Source organism: Gorilla gorilla, chromosome 20 (genome assembly GCF_029281585.2).
Source record: "Gorilla gorilla gorilla isolate KB3781 chromosome 20, NHGRI_mGorGor1-v2.1_pri, whole genome shotgun sequence".
In the NCBI taxonomy this organism is placed as follows: domain Eukaryota; kingdom Metazoa; phylum Chordata; class Mammalia; order Primates; family Hominidae; genus Gorilla; species Gorilla gorilla.
Window position 1 is genome coordinate 24,646,334 of NC_073244.2, and position 27,904 is coordinate 24,674,237.

Consider the following 27,904-nt stretch of genomic DNA (forward strand, 5'->3'; position numbering starts at 1 on the left):
CCAGGGACGACTTCTCGGAGAAGAAGACACTAACTTAAAACCCAATAGGGGGGCCAGGTGTGGTGGCTCATGCCTGTAATCCCAGCACTTTGGGAGGCCGAGGTGGGTGGATCACCTGAGGTCAGAAGTTCAAGACCAGCGTGGTCAACATGGTGAAACCCCATTTCTACTAAATATTAGCCGGGCATGGTGGTGGTCACCTGTAATCCCAGCTACTTGGGAGGCTGAGGCAGGAGAATAGCTTGAACCCGGGAGGCAGAGGTTGCAGTGAGCCAAGATGGCGCCATTGTCCTCCAGCCTGGGCAACAAGAGCGAAACTTTGTCTAAAACAAAAATAAAAACAAAAACCCAATGGGTGAGGGTGGGGGCTGAGAGAGAAGCATTCCAGGTAGTGGGAACAGCTTGTTTGAAGGCCCTGTGGTGGAACCAGGCTTGCAGTGTGGCCAGAGCAGATGCAGTCAGTAAGGGGAGAGGGACAAATGCCTTTGGCTCAAACTGAAGGAGAACATATGAATATTCATTTATAAGAAATATGAATATTCTAGGGTTGGGTGCAGTGGCTCATGCCTGTAATCCCAGCACTTTGGGAGGCCGAGGCAGGCGGATCATGAGGTCAGGAGTTCAAGACCAGCCTGGCCAACATGGTGAAAACCCAGTCTCTACTAAAAATACAAAAATTAGCTGGGCATGGTGGTGGGCACCTGTAATCCCAGCTACTCAGGAGACTGAGGCAGGAGAATCATTTGAACCCGGGAGGCAGAGGTTGCAGTTAGCCGAGATCACACCATTGCACTCCCGCCTGTGCGACAAGGCGAGACGCAAAGAAAGAAAGAAAGAGAAAGGGAAAAGGAAAGAAAAGAAAGACAGAGAAAGAAAAGAAAAGAAAGAAAAAAATATGAATTTTTTTTTTTTTTTTTTTTTTTTTTTTTTTTTTTGAGACAGTCTCGCTCTGTCACCCAGGCTAGAGTGCAGTGGCTCGATCTTGGCTCACTGCAAGCTCCGCCTCCCGGGTTCAGGCCATTCTCCTGCCTCAGCCTCCCGAGTAGCTGGGACTACAGGCGCCTGCAACCACGCCCGGCTAATTTTTTGTATTTTTAGTAGAGACGGGGTTTCACTGTTAGCCAGGACGGTCTCGATCTCCTGACCTCGTGATCCGCCCGCCTCGGCCTCCCAAAGTGCTGGGATTACAGGCGTGAGCCACCGCGCCCAGCCAAAAATATGAATATCTTATAACAGATGGAGAAAAACTGGAGGGAAATAAGTCAAAATACTGCAGATAATCCATGGGTGGAGATACAGCAGAATTTTATTTCCTTCTTTATACATTTCCATTATTTCCAAATTTTTTACAGCGAACATGGTATTACTTTGTAAGCGGACTGGGGGGAAAAATCTTGAAAAGAAAATTCCCTAAATATCTGCTTTTTAAAAGTCTGGAAGGAAATGCACCAATGCACCAATGCATCCGTGAACCCGGATGACTTTTAGTTCTGGCACTGTGGAATTTTATCATTAACTGTGGTGATGATGAATTGAGTGGTTATAATATTTATGAACGAAGCCAGCTGCTCTGGAAGCCGAGGGCGGCTGTGATGACGCCTGTATCTTGTATAAATATTCAGGCACGCGAAGAGGGAGGCAGAGGGGAGGGATGGATACTGAGGCTTCCGGAGGCGGGCATCGAACCCTAGGCTTGAGCATGGTGCTGCCCAGTCCGCTCGGAGGCCCGACCAGCAGGACAAGCTCTTCCCGGCGAGGTGCGGTAAGTGGGACCATCAGGGCTGGAGGATGCCACCCCTCCGACCCACCCCACAACCCCCGACAAGCGCGCCCCGCCGTGTCTCCCACGCCCGCCACCAGGGGGCGCCGCTGGCTAACATTGGGCGCCCAGACGCTTGACTTTGACCTGGCAAGAGGACCTCTCTGCGCCTCAGTTTCCTCATCAGTGAAATGGCCAGGACACTCAATTTGGTCAATCGAATGTCTTAAGATGTAAAGATTTTATTTAACCCCAGATAAATGCTCAGTACCCCAAATGTCTAAGATATTTCAGGGAGGTCACAGACAACAACCCCCCACACCTAGTCGAGGTTTATCCAAGCACTAGGATCAGGTTACAGAGGGGAAACTGAGGCCCAGAAGAGGCTATGATGGCAAGAAAGCCTCAGGGGCCTCCCTCCCTCTAGGGGGAGTCTGAGGCAGTTTCAGGAATCAGGAGACTTAGAGACCTGCTAGAGAGGGAAAATTGTGTGTTTTTGTTGCTGTCCTAGGGAAGGAGGAACACGTAGGGGACCCAGTATGGAGTTCTGAGGACAGAGAAAGCAGGGGGCTCCTACATCCAGAGACACCAAACACAGAAAATAAAGCGACTTAAAGCAACAACTGGTGCATAGGTTCAATCAGTCTTCAGAGACATGCCGGGCACAGAGCCCCCTCTTTTTATTGTTGTTGTTGTTGCCCAGGCTGGAGTGCAGTGGCGCGACCTCGGCTCACCACAACCTCCACCTCCCGGGTTCAAGCGATTCTCCTGCCTCAGCCTCTCAAGTAGCTGGGATTACAGGCACCTGCCACCATGCCCGGCTAATTTTTTTTTTTTTTTTTCTTTTTGAGACGGAGTCTTGCTCTGTCACCCAGGCTGGAGTGCAATGGCACGATCTCGGCTGACTGCAAGCCCCGCCTCCCGGGTTCAAGCGATTCTCCTGCCTCAGCCTCCCGAGTAGCTGGGATTCAGGCATCCACCAGCATGCCCAGCTAATTTGTGTATTTTTAGTACAGATGGGGTTTCACCGTGTTGGCCAGGCTGGTCTTGAACTCCTGACCTCGTGATCCACCCGCCTGGGCCTCCCAAAGTTCTGGGATTACAGGTGTGAGCCGCCGCACCCAGCCTCTAATTTTTTGTATTTTTAGTAGAGACAGGGTTTCACTATGTTGGCCAGGCTGATTTCGAACTCCTGATCTCAGGCGACCCAACCCCACTCAGCCTCCCAAAGTGCTAGGATTACAGGCGTGAGCCACCTGGCCCAGCTATTTTTTTTTTTTCTTTTTTGAGACAGTGTCTTGCTCTGTCGCCCAGGCTGGAGTGCAGTGGCATGATGTCGGCTCACTGCAACCTCCACCTCCTGAGTTCAAGTGATTCTCCTGCCTCAGCCTCCCAAGTAGCTGGGATTACAGGTGCCCGCCACCATGCCCAGCAAATTTTTGTATTTTTAGTAGAGATGGGGTTTCACCATGTTGGCCAGGCTGGTCTCGAACTCCTAACCTCAGGTGATCCACCTGCCTCAGCCTCCCAAAGTGCTGGGATTATAGGCATGGGCCACTGTGCTCGGCCTCAGAGCCCCCTCTCTTTCCTTTCCTTCTCTTTTCTTTTTATTTTTAGACAGGATCTTGCTGTGTTGCCCAGGCTGGAGTGCAGTGATGTAGTCATAGCTCTCTTCAGCCTCCAACTCCTGGGCTCAAGCGATCCCCTTTGTCTCAACCTTCTGAGTAGCTGGGACTACAGGTGCACACCACCATGCCTGGCTAATTTTTTTTTTCAGAAACGGTGGGGGTCTTGCTATGTTGCCCAGGCTGGTCTCAAACTCCTGAGCTTAAGCAGTCCTCCCACCTCAGCCTCCCAAAGTGCCGGGATTACAGGCATAAGCCACTATGCCTTGCCCAGCCCTTCTTTTCTGCTCCTCTTCCTGCCCCCTACCGCAGTTTCGGAAACAAAACTGGGTATGAATGAAGCTTTGGTGCTGAAAATTTCCCCATTCACATTTCCATGCTCTTGCAGAGAGCCGCTTGGTAGAGGAAGACGGGGAGATGCCTTTGGGATGGTCTCCTGACTCCCCACCCTTTGTGCAGGGCTCCTACAGAGGCAGAAAGCTGGCACGAAGTAGATGAGCAATAAATATTTGATAAAGAAGGAAATAATTAAGTGACAGATGTGACTCAAGAGTGACCACTGGAGAGGGTGGACTAGAGGCTCCAGCAGACAGCACCTCTCCTCACAGGGATAGAAGCCCAGGAGAAAGACACCAAGGGCATCGTAAGAGGCTGCCCCTTAGCGAGCTCTTTTAGGCAAGTCTAGGGTCAGAGTGGACCCCGGCCAGGTGCCTCCAATTAGACCCTGGGAGCCACCTATAACTAAGAGCTTGATTGTCTCCCTAAATGGGTGGGAAAGTGAAGCAGGAGCCACATGGAGCCTCTTCCTGGAAAGTCTGCCTGCCAAGAGCCAAAGGGCTTTACCATCCATTGCCCCTGCAGTTCACGCAGGGCTGGCCCTAAGTCCTCTGGTTGTCGAGGGGTAAGTCCCCAGGGTCTGGGCCAGCTTCAGGGGACAGGAGTTCAGTGTCAGGCAACTCCAAGGCCTCTTTGGCTAAAGCTGTCTCTTCCCCCTCCTCTTCTTCCTCCTCATCCTCTTCCTCTGCCTCCTCCAGAGTCAGTTCAAACTGGAATCTGTCACGCCCGTCCCGCTCGGGGTTGGTGAGGTCTGAGGGACTTCGGGGGATCTTGCTCTGGTACCACTCCCGATTGTCCTCCAGCGTGTCCAGCAGGTCCTGTGCGTCTGGGTGGACCAGGTCAGCCCAAGTCTCCCACAGTGGGTGAGCAATGTAGTCAATGAAACCCACCTGCGGCGGGGGGTGGGGCAGGTCGGCATTTGGTGAGTTACAGTGAACCCTAGACTCAATCCAGCCTCCAGATCTTTAGCCAAGTTGTTCCCTCTGCCTGGAATGCCACTTCCCAACAACTGCTCATCCTTCAAAACCCTTTTCAAATAACTCATTCTCTAGAATGCCTCCCTTAACCCTTCTGGCCTCCTCCAACCCCAACCCTAACCCCACAGGGCCGAATGTACGTGTCCCCCAGACTGGAAGCCCCTCCAGGGTCCCGCATGTCACCTAGAACAGATGTTTCCAGACCCCAGAAGTGCACGTCCCTCTCCCTGAAGCCCAGAGAGAATGGATCCCAGGTCTAACTCGGCCCAGATAGCACCCTTTGGGCACACTCCCTGGCTAGCCAGCCAGGGCCAAACCAGGGCTCGTGGGGTTGGCTCAGCCCCTCCCTTTTACTTCCTCCCAGTGTCTACCGGCTCAGCCCAGTCCCCTGCCAACCTGGGACTTCTCCACCGAGGCCGTATGCTTGTCACACATGGGACTGATGTCCAGGCCCGACTCACGCTCGCGGTCTCCCTGCTGGAAGAACTCGGCCATGATGCGGTCCGTCCACTGGCGGTACAGGGGCAGCGGCTTGGTGGGGTTGCTCAGATCAGCACAGTGCACCAGGTTCTGCAAGACCTACAGAGATCGAGGCTTGGGAGGGCACTGGCGGGGCCCAGCCGCACCTAGACCTGGCACCTCCACAGACAGGCTTGGTGCCATGGACACATTCATCTTACAGGTGGGGAAACTGAGGCCTGAGACCGGAAGAAGTGGTTAAGGCACAGGCATGTGACTCTTGCCATTTCTTCAAGTTTGGCATCCAGTCGGCACTTCATAAATGAAGCTAAATGAGAATTGCAAAAATGGAGGCCCTCTCCGATTTTTTTTTTTTTTAATGAGTTAGGGTCTCACTCTGCGACCCTGGCTGGAGTGCAGTGGCAAGATCTTGGCTCACTGCAACCTCTGCCTCCCAGGCTCAAATGATCCTCCCACCCCAGCCTCCCGAGTAACTGGAACTATAGGCATGTGCCACCATGCCCGGCTAATTTTTGTATTTTTGTAGAGACAGGGTGTTGCCCAGGCTGGTCTCGAACTCCTGAGCTCAAGCGATCCACCCATCTCAGCCTCTCAAAGTGCTGGGATTACAGGTGTGAGCCACTGAGCCCAGCTTTTTTTTTTTTTTTTTTTAAGAGACAGGGTCTCACTCAGTTGCCCAGGCTGGAGTGCAATGGTGCAATCACAGCTCACTGCAGCCTCTAACTCCTGGCCTCAAGCAATCCTCACACCTTGGCCTCCCAAAGTGCTGGGATTACAGGCATGAGCCACTGCACCCAGCCTTCACTCTAAATGTGTAAGAAACCTGGCTAAAATGGTTATTGTTTGTTTGTTTTGGTTTGTTTTTTTGAGATGGAGTCTTGCTCTGTCGCCCAGGCTAGAGTGCAGTGGGGTGATTTCGGCTCACTGCAACCTCTACCTCCCAGGTTCAAGCAATTCTCTGCCTCAGCCTCCCGAGTAGCTGAGATTACAGGCGCCCGCCACCACACCCAGCTAATTTTTGTATTTTTAGTAGAGACGGGGTTTCACCATCTTGGCCAGGCTGGTCTTGAACTCCTGACCTCATGATCCGCCAGCCTGGGCCTCCCAAAGTGCTGGGATTACAGGCGTGAGCCACTGCGCCCAGCTGCAAAAGTTGTTTTTAAAGTAAAACCGGCCGGGCGCGGTGGCTCACGCCTGTAATCCCAGCACTTTGGAAGGCCGAGGTGGGCAGATCTCAATCTCATGGAGATTGAGACCATGGTGAAACCCCGTCTCTACTAAAAATACAAAAAAAAATTAGCTGGGCGCGGTGCCGGGCACCTGTAATCCCAGCTACTCGGGAGGCTGAGGCAGGAGAATGGCGTGAACCTGGGAGGCAGAGCTTGCACTGAGCCAAGATGGCGCCACTGCACTCCAGCCTGGGCGACAGAGTGAGACTCTGTCTCAATAAATTAAATAAATAAATAAAGTAAAACCAAAATTTAAAAAGGAAGCCCCAGTGCCCATCCAGCTACACACCTGGATTCGGTCGGAATAGTTGTCCAGGAGGAGGACACCGAGGCTTGTCACCTTCTTGGTCTCCACCATGGTCTTGAGGTCGGCCAGGAGGTTCATGTGTTTGGACATGTCTGTGGCCAGCACCTGGGGGCAGGCAAGGGAAGGTGACAGGCACGAGGACCCTGCCCACCCCGACCCTCACTCCCAACTCCCAGATGCCACTCTGGCTCAGACTCAGCCCTCTGGGCCTCAGCATAGTCATCTGTGAAATGGAAGGATGCAACTGCATTCACTGCAAACTCTGCTCAAAAGAGGGGCTCAGTCAGGGGCCCCTTTTGGGAGGTCGTTTGGGTTGGCCATGAATTCCACATGTGTGACAGGGTGTAGTGGGGAGGTGATCAAACCTGTGCGCCTGGGACTTGTCAGACAGAGTCTCCCACAGTGGGTGGGCAGTGTAGTCAATGAAACCCACCTGTGGGGTGGGTGGGGCAGGAAGGCATTCGTTGAGTCACAGCAAACCCTAGAACCAATCCAGCCTCCAGATCTTTAGCCACGTTGTTCCCTCTTCCTGGAATGCCGCTTCCCAACTCCTACTCATCCTTCAAAGCCCTTTTCAAATAACCCACCCTCAGGCCGGGTGCCGTGGCTCACGCCTGTAATCCCAGCACTTTGGGAGGCCGAGGCAGGTGGATCACGAGGTCAGGAGATCGAGACCATCCTGGCTAACATGGTGAAACCCCGTCTCTACTAAAAATACAAAAAGTTAGCCTGGCATGGTGGTGGGCACCGGTAGTCCCAGCTACTCGGAAGGCTGAGGCAGGAGAATGGCATGAACCCAGGAGGCGGAGCTTGCAGGGAGCCGAGATCCTGCAACAGATCTGGGCGACAGAGCAAGACTCCGTCTCAAAAAAAAAAAAAAATAACCCATCCTCTAGGATGCCTCTGTTGACCTTTCTGGCCTCCTCCAACCCCAACTGTGACCCCACAGGGCTGGTTAGGGGCTAAGGTGACTTGTGCCTGAGGACAGTGGGGAGGATGAGTTCTGTGCAAAGGGGCTGGAAGAGTTGGGTACATGGGAGGGACCTAAAAGAGGTGGCTGTGGCTGGAAGAAGTGAGCTCAAGAGAAAGGGAAGTGAGATTGAAGAGACTGAAGGCCTCTGGCAGCTGGGGGAGCTTGTCCAGAGGCTATGGGAGCCACAGGGGAGTTTGCAGCTCACTGTGGGGAGGGATGTGACTTCATACCCCTCAAACTTCCATGTAGCCACCATGTGCCCTGGAGGGCTATTTCTAGGCACAGATGTTTAAAAACCAGATTAACCCAGCCGGGTGCCGTGGCTCACACCTGTAATCCCAACACTTTGGGAGGCAGAGGTGGGTGGATTACCAGAGGTCAGAAGATCAAGACCAGCATGGCCAACATGGTGAAACCCCGTCTCCACTAAAAATACAAAAAATTAGCCGGGTGTGGTGGCAGGCGCCTGTAATCCCAGCTACTCAGAGGCTGAGGCAGGAGAATTGCTTGAACCCAGGAGGCAGAGGTTGCAGTGAGCCAGGATCACACCATTGCACTCCAGCCTGAGTGACAGAGCAAGACTCCATTTCAAAAAAAAAAAAAAAAAAAAAAACTTAACCCACCCATGTGGAATCAGCCCACCCAGGAGTGACTCAGATGTGGTTCACCGGCTTCTCTGGGAGTCAGACAAAAGTCTCAAAACTTCTCCTCAAATCTCTCATCTGTCCCAAATGCTGTCTCCCCACCCTGTGGGTACCCACCACTCAAGACCCCAACTCCACCTCACCAAACGTTTAGCTCTTTCTCACTCCAAGCCTTGGCTTTCTGTAAGCCCTCCTCACATGGGGTTCCCTCTGCTGAGAACACAGCCTTCCTCGTTCTGCACACCCTGGCTTCAATGTTCCCTCTCCAAGAGGCCCTTTCTGACCTCTTTGGCTGGTCTGGGCTCCGAAAGCACCTTGAACCTTCCTCCTCACAGCTCTGCCTGCAGGTCCCTAGTCAAGGGTTAGAATTTCATAACGGCCGGAACTGTCTTTGCACAGACCAAGCACACAATAGGTGCTCAATAAATGCTTGTTAAGTGAATGAATGAGGCATGAGACCCCAAAACTTACTGATGTGCCCCTACCTAAAAAAAAAAAAAAAATTCAAATGGATAGATGTGTATAATTTTTTTTTTTTGAGACAGAGTCTTGCTCTGTTGCCAGGCTGGAATGCAGTGTGTGATCTCCGCTCACTGCAATCTCCGCCTCCCGGGTTCAAATGATTCTCCTGACTCAGCCTCCCAAGTAGCTGAGACTACAGGTGCATGCCACCACACCCAGCTAATTTTTGTATTTTTAGTAGAGACAGGGTTTCACCATGTTGGCCAGGATGGTCTTGATCTCTTGACCTCATGATCCGCCTGCCTCGGCCTCCCAAACTGTTGGGATTACAGGCCTGAGCCACTGTGCCTGGCTGCTTAATTTTCTTCTTTTCTTTTTTTTTTTTTTTTGAGACAGAGTCTCACTCTGTTGCTGAAGCTGGAGTGCCGTGGTGCAATCTCCACTCACTGCCACCTCCACCTCCCGGGTTCAAGCGATTCTCCTGCCTCAGCCTCCCAAGTAGCTGGGATCACAGGTGCTCGCCACCAGGCCCGGCTAATTTTTGTATTTTTAGTAAAAACAGGGGTTTCACCATGTTGATCAGGCTGGTCTCGAACTCTTGACCTCAAGTGATCCACCCGCCTCAGCCTCCCAAAGTGCTGGGATTACAGGTGTGAGCCACTGCGCCCGGCCCAGATGTGCTTAATTTAAGGCTTAGCAAAAGTTGCACCTGACACCCCAGAAACGGTTTCCACATTGCCTGGGTACAGCCAGGATCTGCTGGGCCCAGCAGAGGGCCTGGGGTTTGGGCAGTCACTAGCCCCCTCTTTTTTTTTTTTTTTTTTTGAGATGGAGTCTCACTCTTTTGCTGAGACTGGAGTGCAGTGGCGCGATCTCAGCTCACTAGCTCACTAGCTCACTACAGCCTCCGCCTCCCAGGTTCTAGCAATTCTCCTGCCTCAGTCTCCCGAGTAGCTGGGATGACAGGTGCACACCACCACACCCAGCTAATTTTTGTATTTTTAGTAGAGACGAGATTTCACCATGTTGGTCAGGCTGGTCTCGAACTCCTGACCTCAGGTGATCCGCCCGCCTCTGCTTCCCAAAGTGTTAGGATTACAGGCATGAGCCACCGCCCCTGGCCCCACTGTTCCATTTCACAGATGAGGAAGCTCAGACAGAGTGAGGACATGCCTGGGTCTGGATGAACCGCCGGCCATGCCAATATCACCCCACCCTGCTGTCTGCAGATAAGAAGGATGCCCCGCTCCCCTCTGCCCCTCCCACCCCGCTTACTGCCCTGGCCTCACCATGTCAATGACCATCCTGCGCAGACTCAGTCGCTGCTTGGCGCTGAGGTTCTGGAAGATATCACAGTTCTCTGCCTGCAGCAGCTTGAAGCCCACAGCCAGGTGATGGTTCTCCAGCACCGAGGCGTCGTTGTACATAAGCGCCAGCTCTGAGTCTGTGAGGGTATGGGACTGAGAGCCCCAAGATCCACCCGCCCCACCCACTCTACCCAAAAGCAGCTTTTGGAAATCCTTAGCAAACTCCTACCCATGCGTTGAAGGCCCAACTCTAGCATGCCCTCCTGTAAGAAACCATCCAGGTCCCTGGCGCTTCCCTGACTGCAGGGCTAGGGTTGTCTGTGTTTGGCTCTGCCTACCCAAGACTGGGAAGGCTCCTCACGGACCACCTATGGTCAGAGACAGTGAGTACTCAGTAATGTTTTGTTTTTTTTTTTTTTGTCTTTTTTAGAGACAGGGTCTTGCTGTCACCCAGGCTGGAGTGCAGTGGTGCAATCACGGCTCCCTGCAGCCTCAACCTCCTGGCCTCAAGTGATCCTCCCATCTCAGCCTCCTGAGTAGTTGGGATTACAGGTGTATGCCACCACACTTGGCTAACTTTTGTTATTTTTTTGAGAGACAGGGTCTCACTGTATTGCCCAGGCTGGTCTCGAACTCCTGGCTTCAAGCAATCCTCCCGCCTCAGCCTCCCACAGTGTTGGGATTACAGGTGTGAGCCATGGCACCCAGTCTCTCAGTGCTGGTTAAATAAACAACTGATTCTTTGTCTTATTGGACTCTAGGTCCTTTGAGTGAGGGGCCTCCACTCTCACCCTCAGCACTCCAGGGCTTGTACACAAAAGGTGCCCAATAATTGCCTGTCAACTCAGTTTTTCAGATTCCTCATAGGATCCTAAACTTTAAGATCTTGGTGGAACTGGCTGGGTGCGGTGGCTCTTGCCTGTAATCCCAGCACTTTGGGAGGCTGAGGCAGACAGATCGCTTGAGGCCAGGAGTTTGAGACCAGCCTGGGCAACATAGCAAAACTCTGTCTCTACGAAAAATACAAAAATTAGCCAGGCATGGTAGTGTGTGCCTGCAATCCCAGCTACTCGGGAGGCTGAGGCTAGAGAATCGCTTGAACCTGGGAGGTAGAAGTTGCAGTGAGCCGAAATCGCGCCACTGCACTCCAGCCTGGGTGACAGAGCAAGACACTGTCTTTAAAAATAAATAAAGGTCTTGGTGGAACCAGATCAGCTCTGCCACAGCTCATTATTCTGTCATTTATTGGCACCTACTGTGTACCCAGACCTGCTCCAAGACCCTGAAGGGAGGGAAAACTGTCATAGTCATTTCATAGACAGGGAGACTGGGCTCAGGGCAGATGGGAACCCCCTGAGATCACCTGGTGGACAGGGTGGAGGCAGGGTCCACCTCCCCTCCTGCACCCACTTCCCACTCCTACTTACTGGTGTTAATCAGAAACTGGTTGGAGACCCCAGGATGGTCCACGTCGTGGATGGCGCTTGCAAAGAGGGCAGCCAGGATTTCCAAGTCTGTGAACACAGCCTGAGCAGGCAGAGGGCACAGGCGGTGAGGGGCGGGTTCTCTGGGCCCTGCACCCGCCCACCTGCCTGCAGTCATGGCGCGGTACCTCGAGGGCGGGCGTAGCCAGCAGCACATGCGTGGACTGGGCCACATCGGCGGCATGTAGGCTGTTGTGATAGGCCACATTGGCGTGGTAGTGACCCTCCAGCATCAGCAGGTAGGTGGCCAGTGTGTCTGCTGGGATCTGGAATGTCTTCAGCAGGTCCCGCTCCTGGTCCATCACAGATCCTGGCTCAGGGCCTTGGCCTTGGGGCTGCAGCACATGCTGTTCCTACCCCTCTCTTCTGAACTCCTATCTATGCCTCAAGCACCTGCTCCTCTGAGATGCCTTCTGTGCTCTCCTGCACTCCTCCACTCTGTGTTATTTGGTGGTCCATCCCTGACCCTACAGGACTGGGGGTGTCTCTGTCCAGCTCTTCTCTCCAGATTTCTCTCCTCTTCAGGGCCAGGGGCCGGGCCAGGGCTGAGGCTTCTGGACAACAAACTGTTCATCTGAGTGAACTCCTATTCATCCTTCAATACCCTGCTCAAATTATCCCCTTCAGAAATGTCAGGGAGGATTTGAAAAATGAGTGTCCCTGAGGTCTCTGGTAGGAAGCAGTGAGGGAAACCCCAGGAGTTTTTCCTTGGAAGCCAAGGGCAGGGTAGGTACCTGAAAAATGCTGAATATGATAGCTGTGAGGGGCCGGTTCCCACTTAGCTCCGCCACCTTGAACACATCAAGTCCCCACTTGTTGGTGTCTTGTAGCTCCTAAGATATGAAGGGCTGAAGCTTAATTAACCCCAGCCCAACTTCCCCAGACTCCAGAGCCTCCATCCTCCCACCCCAGGTTCCACAGTGAGCCCCAACTGCCCAGAATATAGGTGGGCAAACAGGCCCGAGATAGGGCATCCAGACAGAGCCAGGGACCAAACCTTGATCTTAGCATTGTGGTTGGGGACCCACCTTGGCCAGTTGCTCCTCCTGGTCAGTCTGGACCCCAAAGCGTGGGACAGTGGCTGAGGAGAGGCTGGCACTGTGGCAGAGCCCATGTAGGCCACTGATCCGGGACATGGGCTGTGGGGCCTCCTCAGCGGTCACCTTGGGCAGCTCCACCTCGGTCTGCTGGTCTGCGGATGGGCCAGGGTGAAGCTCAGAGAAGCCGATTTCACCTGCTGGGGCCTGGCCTCAGGACCTGAACTTTGCCAAACCCCAGGATCAACCTATTTCCCTTTCTACAGGAACCAAAGTAAGTTCGGAGTAAAGACCCTGTTGGCCGGACGCGGTGGCTCACGCCTGTAATCCCAGTGCTTTGGGAGGTTGAGGTGGGCAGATCACTTGAGGTCAGGAGTTCGAGACCAGTCTGAGCAATACGGTGAAACCCCATCGCTACTAAAAATACAAAAATTAGTCACGTATGGTGGCAGGCACCTGTAACCCCAGCTACTCAGGAGGCTGAGGCGGGAGAATTGCTTGAACCCAGGAGGCGGAGGTTGTAGTGGCTGAGATTGCACCACTGCACTCCCGCCTGGGCAACAAAGTGAAACTCTGTATCAAAAAAAAAAAAAGATCCTGTCTTGCCTGTAGCTACCTACCCCTCTCCTCTGTTCACAGCTGATCTCAGTAAACCCTTCTGCTAGGCTTGGCCCCTGGGTGCCTGGGGCTCAGCATTTTCCCCCAAACAGCCTAATGTCCTTTCCGTCTCCCAAGCTAGTGCCTGGTTCCCTCCATCTCCTCCTAGGCAAATTTCTACTCATGCTTCAAAACCCTAGCTTTAATGTCCCCTGCTCCTGGAAGTTCCCCTTGTTCCTCCCTCTGATCCAGCCCTGACTCATGGGGCTGAAGGTGTCTGTGTCTGGCTGTATCTCCCCCAGACTGAGGTCTATCATAGGAATCTTTCTTTTGTTTCTTAGTACTCCTAAAATGTCGTCCAGGCAGTGACTCAACAAAGCTCACCCAGGAAGGTCCGGGAGATGTACTCGGACACCTGGTTCCCGGAGCGGCTGGTTTCGGACAGGTGGGTCAACTCCCGGTTCAGGATCCGCTTGAACTGGGGCGGAGGGAAGGTGAAGACCGTGATGATGGGGCACCGTGGGCCGAGGCAGGTGAGCTCAGCGATCTGCCCCACCTCACCTTGTTGGAGGCCATCTCCCCCACCGAGTGCCGGGTCTGCAGCGTCTCCAACTGATCCAGGCACCAGTCCAGCTCGTCTAGCGTCTCCAATGCCAGCTTCTGCCCCGTGTCCTCTGGGAGCCGAGGCAGTCAGGGGTCTGCCCAACCCCCCGCTCATGGACCCCACGCCTCTCACGCCTTCGTCTCTTCATCTGGACCCTGAAACTGTTCCCACGGGGGCCACCCAGGACTCCTGGACCCAAGTTCCAGATCTGTTCCCCAAGTGCCTGTGTGACCATGAGATCTCTGGGCCCCAGCCTCCTCATCTGTAATATGAGTGTGGTGGGGTCCATCCCCGAGGGCGTTATTGTTTGTTTTTGCAGGGGCGGGGCTACAATTAGCCCCAGTCTACGTGGCTCATGGACTGGGGAGGTCACTATGGAAAGGAAGCTCCCAGCTGTCCTCAGCGGGAGAGGGAAGGAACAGGTACTTTACCTGCAGGCGGAGGCAGCTGATTGCTGGATGAAGGGTTTCCGACGGGTCCCTGCCTGCGGTACAGCAGCCTCAGGCGTGGCTGCTCCGCCCATCTCGCCCCGCCCCCAAGTCCACCAGGCCCCGCCCCTCAAACCCACCTGGAGGCGCCGGAGCCACAGCCTCAATTTGCCGCCCGCTTTCCGCCAGGCCCCGCCCCACCCCGCCCACCTTGTCTCTGCCGGCCCCGCCCCCGACCCGACCCGCCCTCTACCTACTTGGCCGCTCCTAGGCATTGCTGGCGGGCAAGGGCCGCCACGTTGCTCCGAACGGTCCGCAGACTGGCCAGGACCTGTTGGGAGGAGGTGGTAGGCGGTGGGAAGGAGAGGCCGGATCCGGAGGGGGTCAGGGCAGGGAGGGCGGGGGACACCCACCTGGGCAAAGGGCGTCACAATCATGTCCTCTCCATGTCTGCGAGGAGACGGGCCATCAGGGAGAGCTCTCTCCCATCTTCCAGCTTTTTACCCACACCATATGCCCTCAGCTGAGGGGGTCCTGCTCTCAGGACTTCTCCTCCAGGCTCCTTCTTAGTCCCTGGGGTCCCCTCATGCGACTCTCCCTGAGACCCAGCACAGCCCCTCCAACCATTCACTCACTTTATCGGCATCTCATAAATGGGGAAACTGAGTCCTAGGGGTAAGTAGATATTTCCCTTTTCATTATGCCTACTAGGAAGCTCAAATCAAAGTATTTCTTCATTTGCCGCTAATAGGCCTTAATGTGTTTTTTTGTTTTGTTTTGTTTTGTTTTTGTTTTTTTTGAGGCAGACTCTTGCTGTTTCGCCCAGGCTGGAGTGCAGTGGTGCCATCTCGGCTCACTACAACCTCCGCCTCCTGGGTTCAAGCGATTCTCGTGCCTCAGCCTCCTGAGTATCTGAGACTACGGGCGCGCGCCACCACACCTGGCTAATTTTTGTATTTTTTAGTAGTGACAGGGTTTCACCATGTTGGCCAGGCTGGTCCTGAACACCTGACCTCAGGTGATCCGCCCACCTCGGCCTCCCAAAGTGTTGAGATTACAGGCGTGAGCCACCGTGCCCGGCCGACCTTAATGTTTTTGGATTACCACCCCTACTCCAGCAAAAGGCCAAGTTCTCTACACACTTGATTGAATATATGAGCTGTCTGGCAAACTCCTACTTAAACTTCAAAACCTTCCTTAAATGGCTATTTGAAGGAGCTTGCTGAATAGAGGAACAAAGGAAGGAGGGAGGGTAGAGGCGGTGTCATCCCACCAGCCCCAGACTCACAGGTCGCTGGCCACAGAGGAGTTCCGAGACATGGCCTTGGGCGAGAGTTCATAGTCGCTATCTGAGCGGTACAGGAAGGACTCGCGCCGCTGGCTGTGCGGGACTGGAGCCTGCATAATCCGGCCCAGGCCAGGGCTGGACTGAGGGTCCAGGGCCCTCCTCCCGCACGAGAGCCCATTTTCCAGGTCAAAGCTGAAAGGAGAGAAGGCATGGTCAGAGACGAGGGTCATGACGACTGGGTGCTGGGTCATGGCCACCTTGTCTGGTGCGTCCTCCCTGGGGCTGCTTGGCAGTCAGGCAAGTGTGGTTTCCAGCTTGTTCACCTGCCCCCGGCTACACCCTCAGGAACCCTGCACCCCTCACACTTTGGTCTTTGAGTCTACACTGGATTCCAGCACCTCAGTTCCAGATCTTCCTCAAAGTGGCTATGTGGCCATGGACAGGTACTGACTTTCTCTGGACCTCAATCACCCTATTTCTTTTATTTTTTTTCTCTCTTTTTTTTTTCTTTTTTCTTTCTTGTTCTTTCTCTCTCTCTCTCTCTCGCCCTTTCTTTTTTTTTTTTTGACAGGGCCCCACTTTGTCACCCAGGCTGCAGTGCAGTGGTGTGATCCTAGCTCACTGCAGCCTCAATCTCCTAAGCTCAAGCCATCCTCCAGCCTCAGCCTCCTGAGTAGCTGAGACTACTCAGCTACTGAGACTACAGGAGCATGCCCCAACACTCGGCTAATTTTAAAATTTTTTGTAGAGACCAGGTCTCACTATTTTGCCCAGGCTGGTCTTGAACTCCTGGCCTCAAACAATCCTCCCAGCTCCGCCTCCCAAAGTGCTGGGATTACAGGAGTGAGCCACCACACCCGGCCTCCCCATTTCTTTTTTTTTCTGTTTTTTGGGGTTTTTTTTGAGACGAAATATTGCTCTGTTGCCTGCACTGGAGTGCAGTTATCCACGCTGGAGTGCAGTGGGGGCACGATCTCGGCTCACTGCAACCTCCACCTCCCGGGTTCAAGCAATTTTCTCGCCTCAGCCTCCCAAGTAGCTGGGATTACAGGTGCGCACCACCACGCCCGGCTAATTTTTTTTTTTTTTTTTTTTTTTGAGACAGAGTTTCACTCTTGTTGCCCAAGCTGGAGTGCAATGGCACAATCTTAGCTCACCACAACCTCCACCTCCTGTGTTCAAGCGATTCTCCTGCCTCAGCCTCCCGAGGAGCTGGGATTACAGGCGTGTGCCACCACGCCCAGCTAATTTTGTATTTTTAGTAGAGACGGGGTTTCTCCATGTTGGTCAGGCTGGTCTTGAACTCCCGACCTCAGGTGATCCGCCCGCCTTGGCCTCCCAAAGTGCTGGGATTACAGGCGTGAGCCACCGTGCCCGGCCAAAGTTTTGTATTTTTACTAGAGACACGGTTTCACCGTGTTGGCCAGGCTGCTCTTGAACTCCTGACCTCGTGATCTGCCCGCCTCGGCCTACCAAAGTACTGGGATTACAGGCATGAGCCACTGCACCCGGCCTGCCCTGTTTCTAACATGTGCGTGATGTAGCCCATCCCCGAGAGCTCTTTGAGGGGGTTACAACCGAACATCCAAAGACTGCGACTGGATGACCATATTGCAAAGGGACAAACTGAGATCTAGCTCACATGGTGGACACGTGGACTGGAAACAGCTTCTTGGGCTCTTCTACCTGGAGGAGGCCGGGGTTCTGCCTAGCTCCTGCGTGCGCCTTGGTCTAGAGAGACCCCACTCCTAGCCAACTTTCCCACACCCTTGGCTACCTGCCACGCCCCCAGCGTTCCAGGCTCCACCCTCAGCCCATAGGGCTCCGCCCCACGGCCGCCGACCACGCCCCCAGCTAGCCGGGTCCTGACCTAGGCTCCCCCACTCCTCCACTTCATCTTCAGCCTGAACGTTCCGCCTGTTATCTTCCACCTCCGGGTCTTTGCACAGGCCGTGCTTTCTGTCCGGGGCACCCTCCTCCCTCTCCACACTACCTGTCCCGTTCTACCCTCAAACCCTGTCTTTCCCTCTGGCCCCTCCTCTTTGAGGTCAGAGGTCAGAGAAAGGGCGTAGGGCAAGAACTGGGGCGCTAGAGAAGGCGGTGACCTGGGGGTGGGTTTTCAAGAAGGGCAGGCGGAAGCGGCACCGACAGGAAGACAACCGGGACCGCCTGAGACTCGGAGCTCCCGGCCGAGGGCCAGTGTCCGGCTGGTCCCGGCCATGACTTTTGGGTCAAAGGTCACCGTATCCCCGTCCACGAGCTGGGTCGGCACCCCCGCGTAGGCTCAGATCTGGGTAGAGGTGGGGGATTTGGCAGCATTCGGTCCAAGTATGACCGGGTCTGAGTTGGGTCTGATCACGTCAAATTGGACTTGGTCACGAAGAGTTTGTTCGATGAGTTCGGGAGAATTCGGCTACGTCCGATTGAGCTCGGGAGACTTCGGATAAGTTCGAGCTTGTTCGCCTAAGTCCGGTTACGCTCGGTCTGCTTCGAACAACTCCGGGTGACGCTCGGGCCGGGTCGGGCATGTTCGGTCACGTCCGGCTACATGAGGGCTAGTTCGGGCATCTCCGACTAAGACCGGCCGCGCTCGGCCTGTTCCGTCCGACTCCAGCGGGTTTAGCAGCACCGGGATGAACCCCACGGCCAGCCGAAGGGGCGGGGCTTCTTAACCCTTCCCTGGCCCGTCTGGGGTGCGCCGTGGGCCCTGTGGCGCAATGGGAGACGCTCTTAGGGGCGGACTGGAGGCGGCGGATAACCCAGATCTGCCCCTCGAGGGGGAGGCATGCGGATCGCGACCCCCTACCCCTCTCTCGGCTCTCCCCAAGGGTTCCAGAAAAGCGCGTCTGTGGACAAATAGGGAAACTGAGGCCAGGAGCGGCCACAGGGCGTGCAAATCCGGATCCCGGGCGCGGAGGGTTAAGGACTGGGCCCGGGTTTTCTTGGGGCGGGGGAGGCTGTTTTTCTTTCTGCTCTAAACTTAGCCGGGAGCGGCGGGGTCAGGCTGTGGTTCCATGACGCGGGCGGTGCGGGGGTAGGGCCCCCCGGCTGTGGGAACGGCGCGGCTGCCCATTGGCCAGGGGGGTAAACTGAGCCAGGGAGGCTCGGACTTGAGTTCGGGTCTGGCCTGCGCGGGGCCGGCCCTCGTTCATCCTCACTTCTGAGTACCCGCGACGCGCCCTCGACGTCCCCGCGCTCTCTCTAGCGCCTTCAAAAGGGAATGTGCTTCGCTAGTGTTTGGTGCCCCGAGGTCGCTCTCCAGGACACGGAACCCCCACTCTCCCACTCCCTGGTTGAAATGGAACCACCAGGAACCACGGTCATACCTTCTCCCTCCAACCCCAGCTATGACCTTGCAGAGGGACTTCCCCTCTCAGCCTTTGGGTGCCAGACTTACCAAGTGGGTGCCAATTCGGCGCGGACCAAGCGCAGGATGCCAGCCACAGTCGGCGCCCACAAGCCCCACTCCGAACCCCAGCCTTGCCCGCATCCCTCCCCACGAGGTCACAGTCGTTTCTGGAAAGGCAGGGATTCGAACCCAGAGGGGTGGACCCAGTGCTTAGAGGATGCAGGGCAAGCAGCTGCCGGGCGCAGGCGCGCGCTCAGCCTGGGACTCCCGAACGCCCTGCCTCGAAAACCCCCTCAATTCAGGTCTTCCTCCGTGGACACCCAGAGTTCATTGTGAGGCCCCCAGGGCATCTCTTTGCTGGCACTGGGACAGGATGCTGGTGGGAGGGGGCACCGAGGGAAGGAGTGCCCCTTCCCCCTCCTCCCATTGCCAGGACGCACAGCCTGCCTGCCCCAGGCCGGCGAGGGTCAGGAGGAGACGTGAGCCTCAGCCCGTCCCACTCTGGGCCTCACAGCTGGAAGGAGACAGACGGCTGGTCCCCTGGGCCTATATCCAGGCGGCGGGTGGAGACAGACAGAGACAGAGAGAGACAGAGTCACCAACTGCGAGACAAAAGTAGGGTAAGGTAGGGTAGAGGGAGAGAGATACAGAGAAAGCGAGGGAGAGGCAGAGCGTCCATGCCCTGACTCCGGCCCTGGCCCCAGCTGTCCCTGCCCTTGTCCCTGTCCCTGCCCTTCCCACCTCCACACCGGGCGTCCCGGTGACCCCGCCAGGCCCTCTGTCCAGCCTCACCACAGCGGATGGGCCACCGTGAAGCGCCGCTGCAGGCGGATGCTCTGATTCACCAAAAGCTTCCTGAAGAGCCCGGGGGAGCCGCGCGGGGATCCCCGAGGGGAGCCGGGCCCGGGGACCGGGGCGGGCGCGGGGGGGCCCTGCATCGCCAGGACTGCGTGGAGGCTGGACCGAGCGCCGGCTGCGCGGGACCTTTTCTGGACAGCTGCGGGGGCGGGGCCCAGCGGGGAGGGGGCAAAGGGCGCATCGGCCCCGCCTCGAGGCCGGCGGCTCCCTGACGACCCCCGGGACAAACGGGGAAACTGAGGCACAGAGTCAGACGCAACTCTCTGCTCCTTTTTTTTTTTCTTTTGAGACGATCTCGCTGTGTTGCCCAGGCTGGAGTGCAGTGGCACAGTCCTAGCTCATTGCAGCCTCAACCTCCTGGGCTCAAGGGATCCTCCTACCTCAGCCTCCCAAGTAGCTGGGACTACAGATGCACACCACCACGCCCGGGGCTAATGTATTTTCTGGAGAGATGGGGGGGGTCTCTTTATGTTGCCCAGGCTGATCTCGAGCTCCCGGACTCAAGTGATCCTCCTGCCTCAGCCTCGCAAAGTGCTGGGATTATAGGTGTGAGCCATTGCGCCTGGCCCAACTGCACTTCTTTAGGGGGCTGCCCCTAAGATCTCAGAGCCTGGATCTTACTCAGCCTTCCTCTGCACGCCCCTGGTTAGTGCAGCTTGCTGGGCCAATAACTGCTAAAAAGTGTAGAATGAGGGAGTCAGAAAGCAAGGTGCCCAGAGAAACAGCTGTCTTGCCTTCCATTATTGAGGGCATCACCGAGGTATAGAGTTTGCCAATGTCCGATCCCACGCAATGTTTCTAATCCTCCTCTGCCCATTTTCCAGATGGAGAAACTGAGGCCCAGTGCCATCAAACAGCGCACCAGAAACTACAAACCCTTAATCCTTTGCCAAGTGGGGAAACTGAGGCTTCCATGGAAGCGGTCACGGGCATGGGTCTTTGTTGCAGAAAGCGAGACCCAAACTCAGGTCCCCCTCTCCCAGCACCCCTCCACGCAACTCCCCACGTGATCCCCCACCTGCTGTGACATTCCCCAGGCCCTGTCTCTGGATGCCTTCACCTCTCCTGCTGTCTCCTCCTAGACAAACATCCGCACATCACCTCTGCCAAGTCTTCTGTCCTGCGAAGCCTCAGCCGCCCACCCCTGCCATCAGAGGGACCTCACTGTCCCAGGACTGGGGGGGCCTCTGGTGTCTGGGAGGATTCCCAGAGTCTGTACCAGGTGCTCTACCCTTGGAATGCTGGAGTCAGGCTGGCCTTGTTCCACTTTACAGAAAAGGAAACCAAGGCTTAGCATGTGTCACACAAGGAGGAGGGACCTAGAAACAGCCATGTCACAGGCAGAGGCCCAGGGGACCTCCCAGCAACTGAGGCCTGACCATGCCCCTTGCTGTGGAATGACCTCTGTCTCTCAGCCTGGGCCTTCCCCCCGGGGCGGCTGCCTCAGTCTTGGTGTCCCCAGACATGGTACCCATGTTTCTGGCAGTCCTGGAGAAGCCCATTGATCAGGGATCCCATAGGAGATCCTGAAGCAACCATGCTAAGGCCAGATACATGAGAGTCTCCCCATTCTACAGATGAGAAAACAGAGGCTCAGAGGAGGAGTCACACAGCCCAGAAAAACAGAGAGCCTCAGGTATCTGGCCAGGAAGCCCCCCTAACCCCCGCAGTCTTGCAACCGGACACCTGGCGGGAACCAGACCTCGCTGTCCCCAAGACAAAAATACCATCGTTGTCTGCTGGGGCCAGACCTAATTATAGCCATCCCTAGGGGACGCATGCTGCTAGGATTGGCCTTGTGGGGACACTGGAGCCAAGGTCTCAGCAGTCTTGACACCACCTCCCCGCCACTGTGAGAGAAGTGACAGTAGTTACATGTCCCCAAGGAGAAACCAAGGCACAGAGATTCAGCCCCTCCCCCAAAATCACAGACATAAAATAGGAGGCTAAGACTAAACAAAATTATGTAAACTGAGTGCTTCAAAAACATGCAGCACTCAGCCAACAGCAGTGAAGGGAAAAGTCATTGGATTTTCAGACGAAACCTACAAAGTGCGTACTACTATTCCCATTTCAAGGATGGGGCTACTGAGGCACAGAAAGGCACAGTCATTTGCCTAAGGACATACAGCCATAAGGTGCAAGACTGGGGTCATTTGAACCCGGGCAGGTAGTGTTCTTCCCGGTCCGGGTCCTCCCGCACTGGATGCGTTAACTCATTTCATCCCCTCTGTAGTCCCAGGGGCGAGTCTCACATTAATATTTTATCAATAGGTTTACTATTAATGTTTCATTCATATATTTAATTTTAAATATTTTATTAACAGTTCTAACAGGAAGGTGTTAATTAATAGCTGTTCGGATGGAGAAAGAGTCACAGCAAGGGGTGGCCACAGAGCCAGGACTCAGCATTCACAGCCTGGCTCCTACCTGGCCCTGGGAGGCTCTCCAAGCCCCGCTGGGTAAGGGACAAAAGCTGAAAGAGGTTTGGACAGAAGCACCCCTACCCTGACTCCATCCCTGCATTACTGCATCTCCTGTAGAGGTGCCCAGTAGTCTCTGGTGCCTTTATTTATTTTATTTTATTTTATTTACATATTATTATTATTATTTGAGAAAGAGTTTTGCTCCTGTTGCCCATGCTGGAGTGCAATGGCACAATCTCGGCTCACTGAAACCTCCGCTTCCTGGGTTCAAGCAATTCTCCTGCCTCAGCCTCCCAAGTAGCTGGGATTACAGGCATATGCCATCATGCCAAGCTAATTTTTTTTTTTTTTTGTATTTAGTAGAGACGAGGTTTCACTATATTGGTCAGGCTGGTCTCGAACTCCTGACTTCAGGTGATCACCTGCCTCAGCCTCCCAAAGTGCTGGGATTACAGGCGTGAGCCACTGTCCCCGGCCTTACTTTTTTGAGACACAGTTTCACTCTGTCGCCCAGGGTGGAGTGCAGTGGCACAATCTTGGCTCACTGCAACCTCCGCCTCCCGGGTTCAAGTGATTCTCCTGCCTCAACCTCCCAAGTAGCTGGGATTACAGGCATCTGCCACCACGCCCAACTAATTTTGGTATTTTTAGTAGAGACGGGGTTTCACCATGTTGGCCAGGCTGGTCTTGAACTCCTGACCTCAGGTGATCCGCCTGCCTCAGTCTCCCAAAGTACTGGGGTTACAGGTGTGAGCCACTGCGCCCATTCTGATGCCTTTAGCACACCACTGCCTCAATTTCCCCCATTTGAATGTCCCTTCTCTGGGCAGGCACTTTTCCCCACTGCCACCAGGTGGCCCCAGAGAGATTTTTTAAATGGGTGTTTTTGCCCATTTTACAGATGAGTAAACTGAGACGTGGAGAGGGGAGATGACTTGCCCAAGTCCCCACGGAGGAGTCAAGCAGAATGAGTAGGGTGGGGGCCAGGTCACATGTGTAGATGCTCACATGGGTCAAATCACACACTCCTTTGCTGCAGACCCTCCCATGGCCCCCCCATTGCCCTCAGATCTGAATTCACACCTCCCAGAGGTCCCATGTGGCCCATCCCCACCTCACTTCTCTTGGCTTACACTGTTCCGGTCTCTCCCCACTCCTCACTGTTCTCTGAATCAGCCAGGCTTATTTCCACCCCATGGCCCTCACCTGAATGCTAGTCGCCTGCTGATGCTTTGTCTTTTGGGTTACAGTTAGAGTCACCTCCTCTGAGAAGCCCTCCCTGACTAGCCAGGTAAATGCCTCAGAGCACCCTCCAGCCATGGATACAACTTCACATTTATTGTCATGATTATTTGCCTGTGAGTCCCTGGAGAGCAAGGCCAGGTCTGCCTTGTTCCCTGCTGTTCCCTCAGTACTTGGCACTTAGTAGATGCTCAATAAATGCTTGTAGCAGCCGGGTGTGGTGGCTCATGCCTGCAATCCCAGCACTCTGGGAGGCCACGGTATGTGGATCACTTGAGGTCAAGAGTTTGAGACCAGTCTGGCCAACATGGCAAAACTGTCTCTACTAAAAATACAAATATTAGCCAGGCGTGGTGGTGGGCACCTGTAATCCCAGCTACTGGGGAGGCTGAGGTAGGGGAATCGCTTGAACCCAGGAGGCAGAGGTTGCAGTGAGCCAAGATTGTGCCTCTGCACCCAGCCTGGGCAACAGAGTGAGAGACTCCATCTAAAAAATAATAAATAAATAAATAAATAAATAAATAAATAAATAAATAAATAAATAAATAAATGCTTGTAGCATAAACAGAGAGCCTCTCCTTCCATCCTCAAGCCACACTGATCCATTTTCAGCTCCTCCCATGCCTGATCCTCTTGAGTCTGAGGCTTTGCACATTCTGTTCCTTCTACTTAGAATACCCTTCTTGCACTCACCCTAGCTGACCTCTTTCCTCCTGCAGGCTAAGCTTAAATGTCACTTCTCCCAAGCAGTCCTCCCTGACTCCCACCCCACTGCTGGGTCTGGAGCCTCCTCTGGGCTTGTTCTCTGACCTTTCCCTATCAACCTGTGCCTTCTCCACCTGGTATGAGTGTCTCCAACATCAGCCTTAGGGGTCACAGCTTCTTGTCCATGGTTGTGTCTCCAACACAGGGCCTGCCACCCAGTAGGTGCTTAAATGCCTTCTCAACAAAATGCTTAGACCCTCCCATACCCCTGTGATCCATCTGGGGCTGTGGGGAAGCACATTCCCCCAACAGTTTCTAGGGCTGAGTAAAGAGCCACAAGCTGGGGACCCAGTGTGTACCAGGCTCAGGCACAGAATATTCACCTCTCTGATGAGGACGCTGAGGCCCCGGGAGGCACCACGGCTTGCTCAATACCACACAGCAGGTTGGCCTTGGGGCCTGGCCTTGAACTCAGTTTCTCTGGGCTTCCCCCTGGGGTGAACCCCTACCCCCATATCAGCACAGAGAAGCACAGTGGGCCACATGCATGTTCATCCACATATGTGTGACTGCAGTGCATACGATGCGCAGAACGACGTGTGTGTGCACACACACGTGCACAGGGACACCCAATCCACCGCTCCTGCCTCCCAGAGCCAAGCGGGGGCTTCCCCTAGAAGAGCTCATACCAAGGCTCTGTTTGTTCTTTCTTGAAAATGGAAAATCATGAGTCACCAGAAGGGATGGGGCAGGAGGAACTAGAAGCCGGGGCGGGAGAAGGGGCTCCTGGGTCACCTGAGAACAGCTCCAACCCCTCTGGGCTGTGGGAACCATCTACCCCAGATGCCTCCCAGGCTGCTGGAGGGCCAGGCTGGGGGCGAGAGGCCAGGCTTGCTGATGGAGTCAGAAGCCAGTGGCCCCTAGGGGGTCCATGCACCAGGACGCAAGAAAGCCAAGCTCCAGAGCAGGGAAGTAACCCATCCAAGGCCACTCAGCCTGGACTGAAATCTGGGACGCTGGTCCTGCTGACTTGGTTCTCCCTCCAACCTAAGGAGGGCTTGGAGTTCCTGGACCCTCCTTCCTGGCCCTGGAGCCTCCACCTGGTAGCTGGAGACCCTCATATAGGGCCCCCTGAGGATTCTACATTATCTTTCTATGAGTCTCTTCTGTCTCTGTCCTAACCCCACCCCACTCAACTTACACGAAACAGGAGAAGCAGCCCCTCCTCACTTAAGTGAAAGAAACTTCCTGTGCACGAGCTTCCCAAGGGACTTCCCTTCCTCCTACAGGGGAGCAGGGTGGGGTGAGGGAGTGGGGGCGGGGGAGGTAGCAAGAGAAGACTCCTCCCCGCAACACTGGAGGCCGCCTGCACTGGCCCTTATATATCTATAATATATTAAATAGGCCAGGTGCTGTGGCTTACACATGTAATCCTAGTACTTTGAGAGACTAAGGCGGGAGGATCACTTGAGGCCAAGAGTTCAAGACCAGCCTGGGTAACATGGCAAAACCCCGTCTCTAGCAAAAATACAAAAATTAGCCAGGCCTTGTGATATGCCCCTGTAGTCCCAGCTACTCGAGACTGAGGTGGGAGGATCGCTTGAGCCTGGGAGGCAGAGGATGCAGTGAGCCATGATCAAGACACTGCACTTCTACCTGGGCAACAGAATGAGACTCTGTCTCAAAAATAAAAACGTGTGTGTGTGTGTATTTATATCCAAGCACCCCAGGGTTACCTCGGGTGCTTGAGGTGGTCACAAACTTCCCCCACAGGCCTGCGGACATTCCACAACCCCGAAAACCTTCGGACCCCCAGCTATGTTAGCACAAGGACAGTCACACTCAGCCACATACCTACAGGCACCACAAGGGGAGACACACAGGCACACCCACAACTACCTGGGACACATGGAATCATACCCAAGCATGAACGTACAGGAGCACCCCAAACACATCTGGTCACCCCAGTCTCACGCGCGCGCGCACACACACACACTCTTTCAGTCCCAACCGCACGTGGGCACACCCGGTCACACAGACCCACAAGCCATGATGACACCAGCACCCTCAGCTCCACCCCTACGTAGAAATAGCTTTTTCCTTCCAGGCTCCAGCCTCAGCCAAGCAGCAGAGACCCCCGCCCCCTGGAGAAGCAAGGACCCTCCCCCACTCCCGCCAGGCCCCGCGCGCCCCTCCCCCGCGCTGCAGGAGGCCCCTGCCCCGGCCACCTACCGCCTGCAGGAGGAAACGGGCCAGGAGAGCCGCGACTTCCTGAGCTCGGGCCGCGGGCTCAGGTCCCTCTCGCGGCAGCCCGCGGACTTGTCCGGATCCGAATAGAAGCGCTGTTGGATGCGGATGGGGCGCCGGGGTTGCCGCCACAGGTGCTTCGGGGCTCTGGTCATGCAGTGGCGGCCGCGAGAGCGACTCAACCTGCTGCACCCCTCTGCCCCTTCGCCGACCCCCAGGTTCTCCATGCGCCAGAGAAAGGGGTCTGGGATAGCAGGGAGCAGGACTCGTCCCCGTGAGCGGGCGCCGAGGAGCGTCTACTCCCGGGTCCGGCCCAGGGCCGGGAGTGGAGGCGACAGCGAGGAGCTGTCCGCGCCGGAGGTGCTGAAGCGGTAGAAGGTGGAACGGGGGCTCAAGGTGGGGCCGACACCGAGGAGCTGTCGATGCCCAGATGGTGCTGAAGGGTAGAACAGGGGAGAAGAACGTGGCGAGCGGGTGTTGAAGCTAGGGGCTGAAGAGACCCCCCCCACACCAGCCCCGAAAACCGTCTGCCGTCCCCTATAGCGCTGCATGGAAAAGAACCAAGAAAAGGACTTGGAGTGGAGAAGACAGAAATTGTCCACTGATCGCTGCTAAATGGAGGGCAGGGAGACAGGGTCTCAGGAGACCCCCGGGGCCGAGACGGTGTCCCTCGCACCGTGTTGAAAGAAAAAAAGGTAGCTTTGGGTTCTCCGGGTGGATGAGACAGCGAAGAGCTGTCCGCGACCTGATGGTGCTGAAGGCAGGGGAGGGAGACCGGGGTTCAGGAGCACCCCCAGACCAGGGCGTCATCCGCCCAGGAGGTGCTGAAACATGAGCAGTGACGGGCCCTCAACCTTCCCCAGCCACAATGGCAACAAGGAGTCTGGAAGCAGTCAAGGTTCTGGTCTTCGGAGGTACGTACAGATAGCAGTCTTTCTGCCAAGCCCAGGAAGGTAGGCTCCGCGGTTCAGCCCCAGAAGGGGTCTCTTTGGAGCCCTAAAACCCCCACCCATGCCAGGCAGGGATATGAGAAGGACAGGGAAATTGGCAAGGCTGTGAGGGGGCTCCCATGTCTGGGATGGGCACACAGAGGCTACCTCTGGCCAGAGCTCCAAACAGCTACCAGTAGGGATGGGCAAAGAGGGGAAGTCAGGTCTCTCTAAGAAACATCCTAGTTCTTCTTCTAAGACCCTCCCCACCCCAAAGCCATGCTGCAGCTGAGTTGGGGGAGGACTGGCAGAAAACCCACCTTTTGTGGAAGCTCAGGACAGGCAGGAGGAGTATCTCTGAGACTCTCGTGCTTTTAAAGCCACACCAACACACAGACCCTCAGCGGAAATGGCAGGATCTCATTCGCCCTGAGAAAGGCCCAGGCCCCACCTCACAGCCACGATTCCTGCCCTCAAACCCCAGGCCTGCCCCTCCCTCCCAGTTCTGGAAACTCAAGTCCCCACCCACCAGGCGTCTTAGTCTCAGGGGTAATTTCCTGGGAAGTGCAAGGATGCGTAAGAACATTTTCCATCATGGTTAACTGAAGTAG

The 27,904-nt window shown here is 55.2% G+C and overlaps 1 protein-coding gene across 5 annotated transcripts; it reads right to left on the minus strand.

The window, feature by feature from the left end:
- Positions 1 to 1,755: 1,755 nt before the first annotated feature.
- PDE4C (phosphodiesterase 4C) lies at positions 1,756 to 27,695 on the minus strand. Of its 5 annotated transcripts, XM_019015835.4 has the most exons (16): positions 27,614 to 27,695; positions 26,350 to 26,800; positions 15,538 to 15,729; positions 14,663 to 14,699; positions 14,507 to 14,580; positions 14,253 to 14,305; positions 13,779 to 13,891; positions 13,602 to 13,695; positions 12,612 to 12,775; positions 12,318 to 12,416; positions 11,712 to 11,876; positions 11,527 to 11,626; positions 10,082 to 10,236; positions 6,696 to 6,818; positions 5,094 to 5,276; positions 1,756 to 4,610 (listed from the first exon to the last, which is right to left on the minus strand). In XM_019015835.4, the coding sequence occupies exons 2-16, from the start codon at positions 26,589 to 26,591 to the stop codon at positions 4,263 to 4,265; spliced, it is 2,142 nt and encodes a 713-aa protein (XP_018871380.3). In that variant the 5' UTR covers positions 26,592 to 26,800; positions 27,614 to 27,695; the 3' UTR covers positions 1,756 to 4,262. The 5 variants fall into 5 exon arrangements, with proteins under 5 accessions (XP_018871380.3, XP_018871381.3, XP_018871383.2 ...); XM_019015836.4 differs by lacking the exon at positions 27,614 to 27,695 and having other exon boundaries at positions 26,350 to 26,880; XM_019015838.4 differs by lacking the exons at positions 26,350 to 26,800; positions 27,614 to 27,695 and adding an exon at positions 19,679 to 19,849.
- Positions 27,696 to 27,904: the final 209 nt, after the last annotated feature.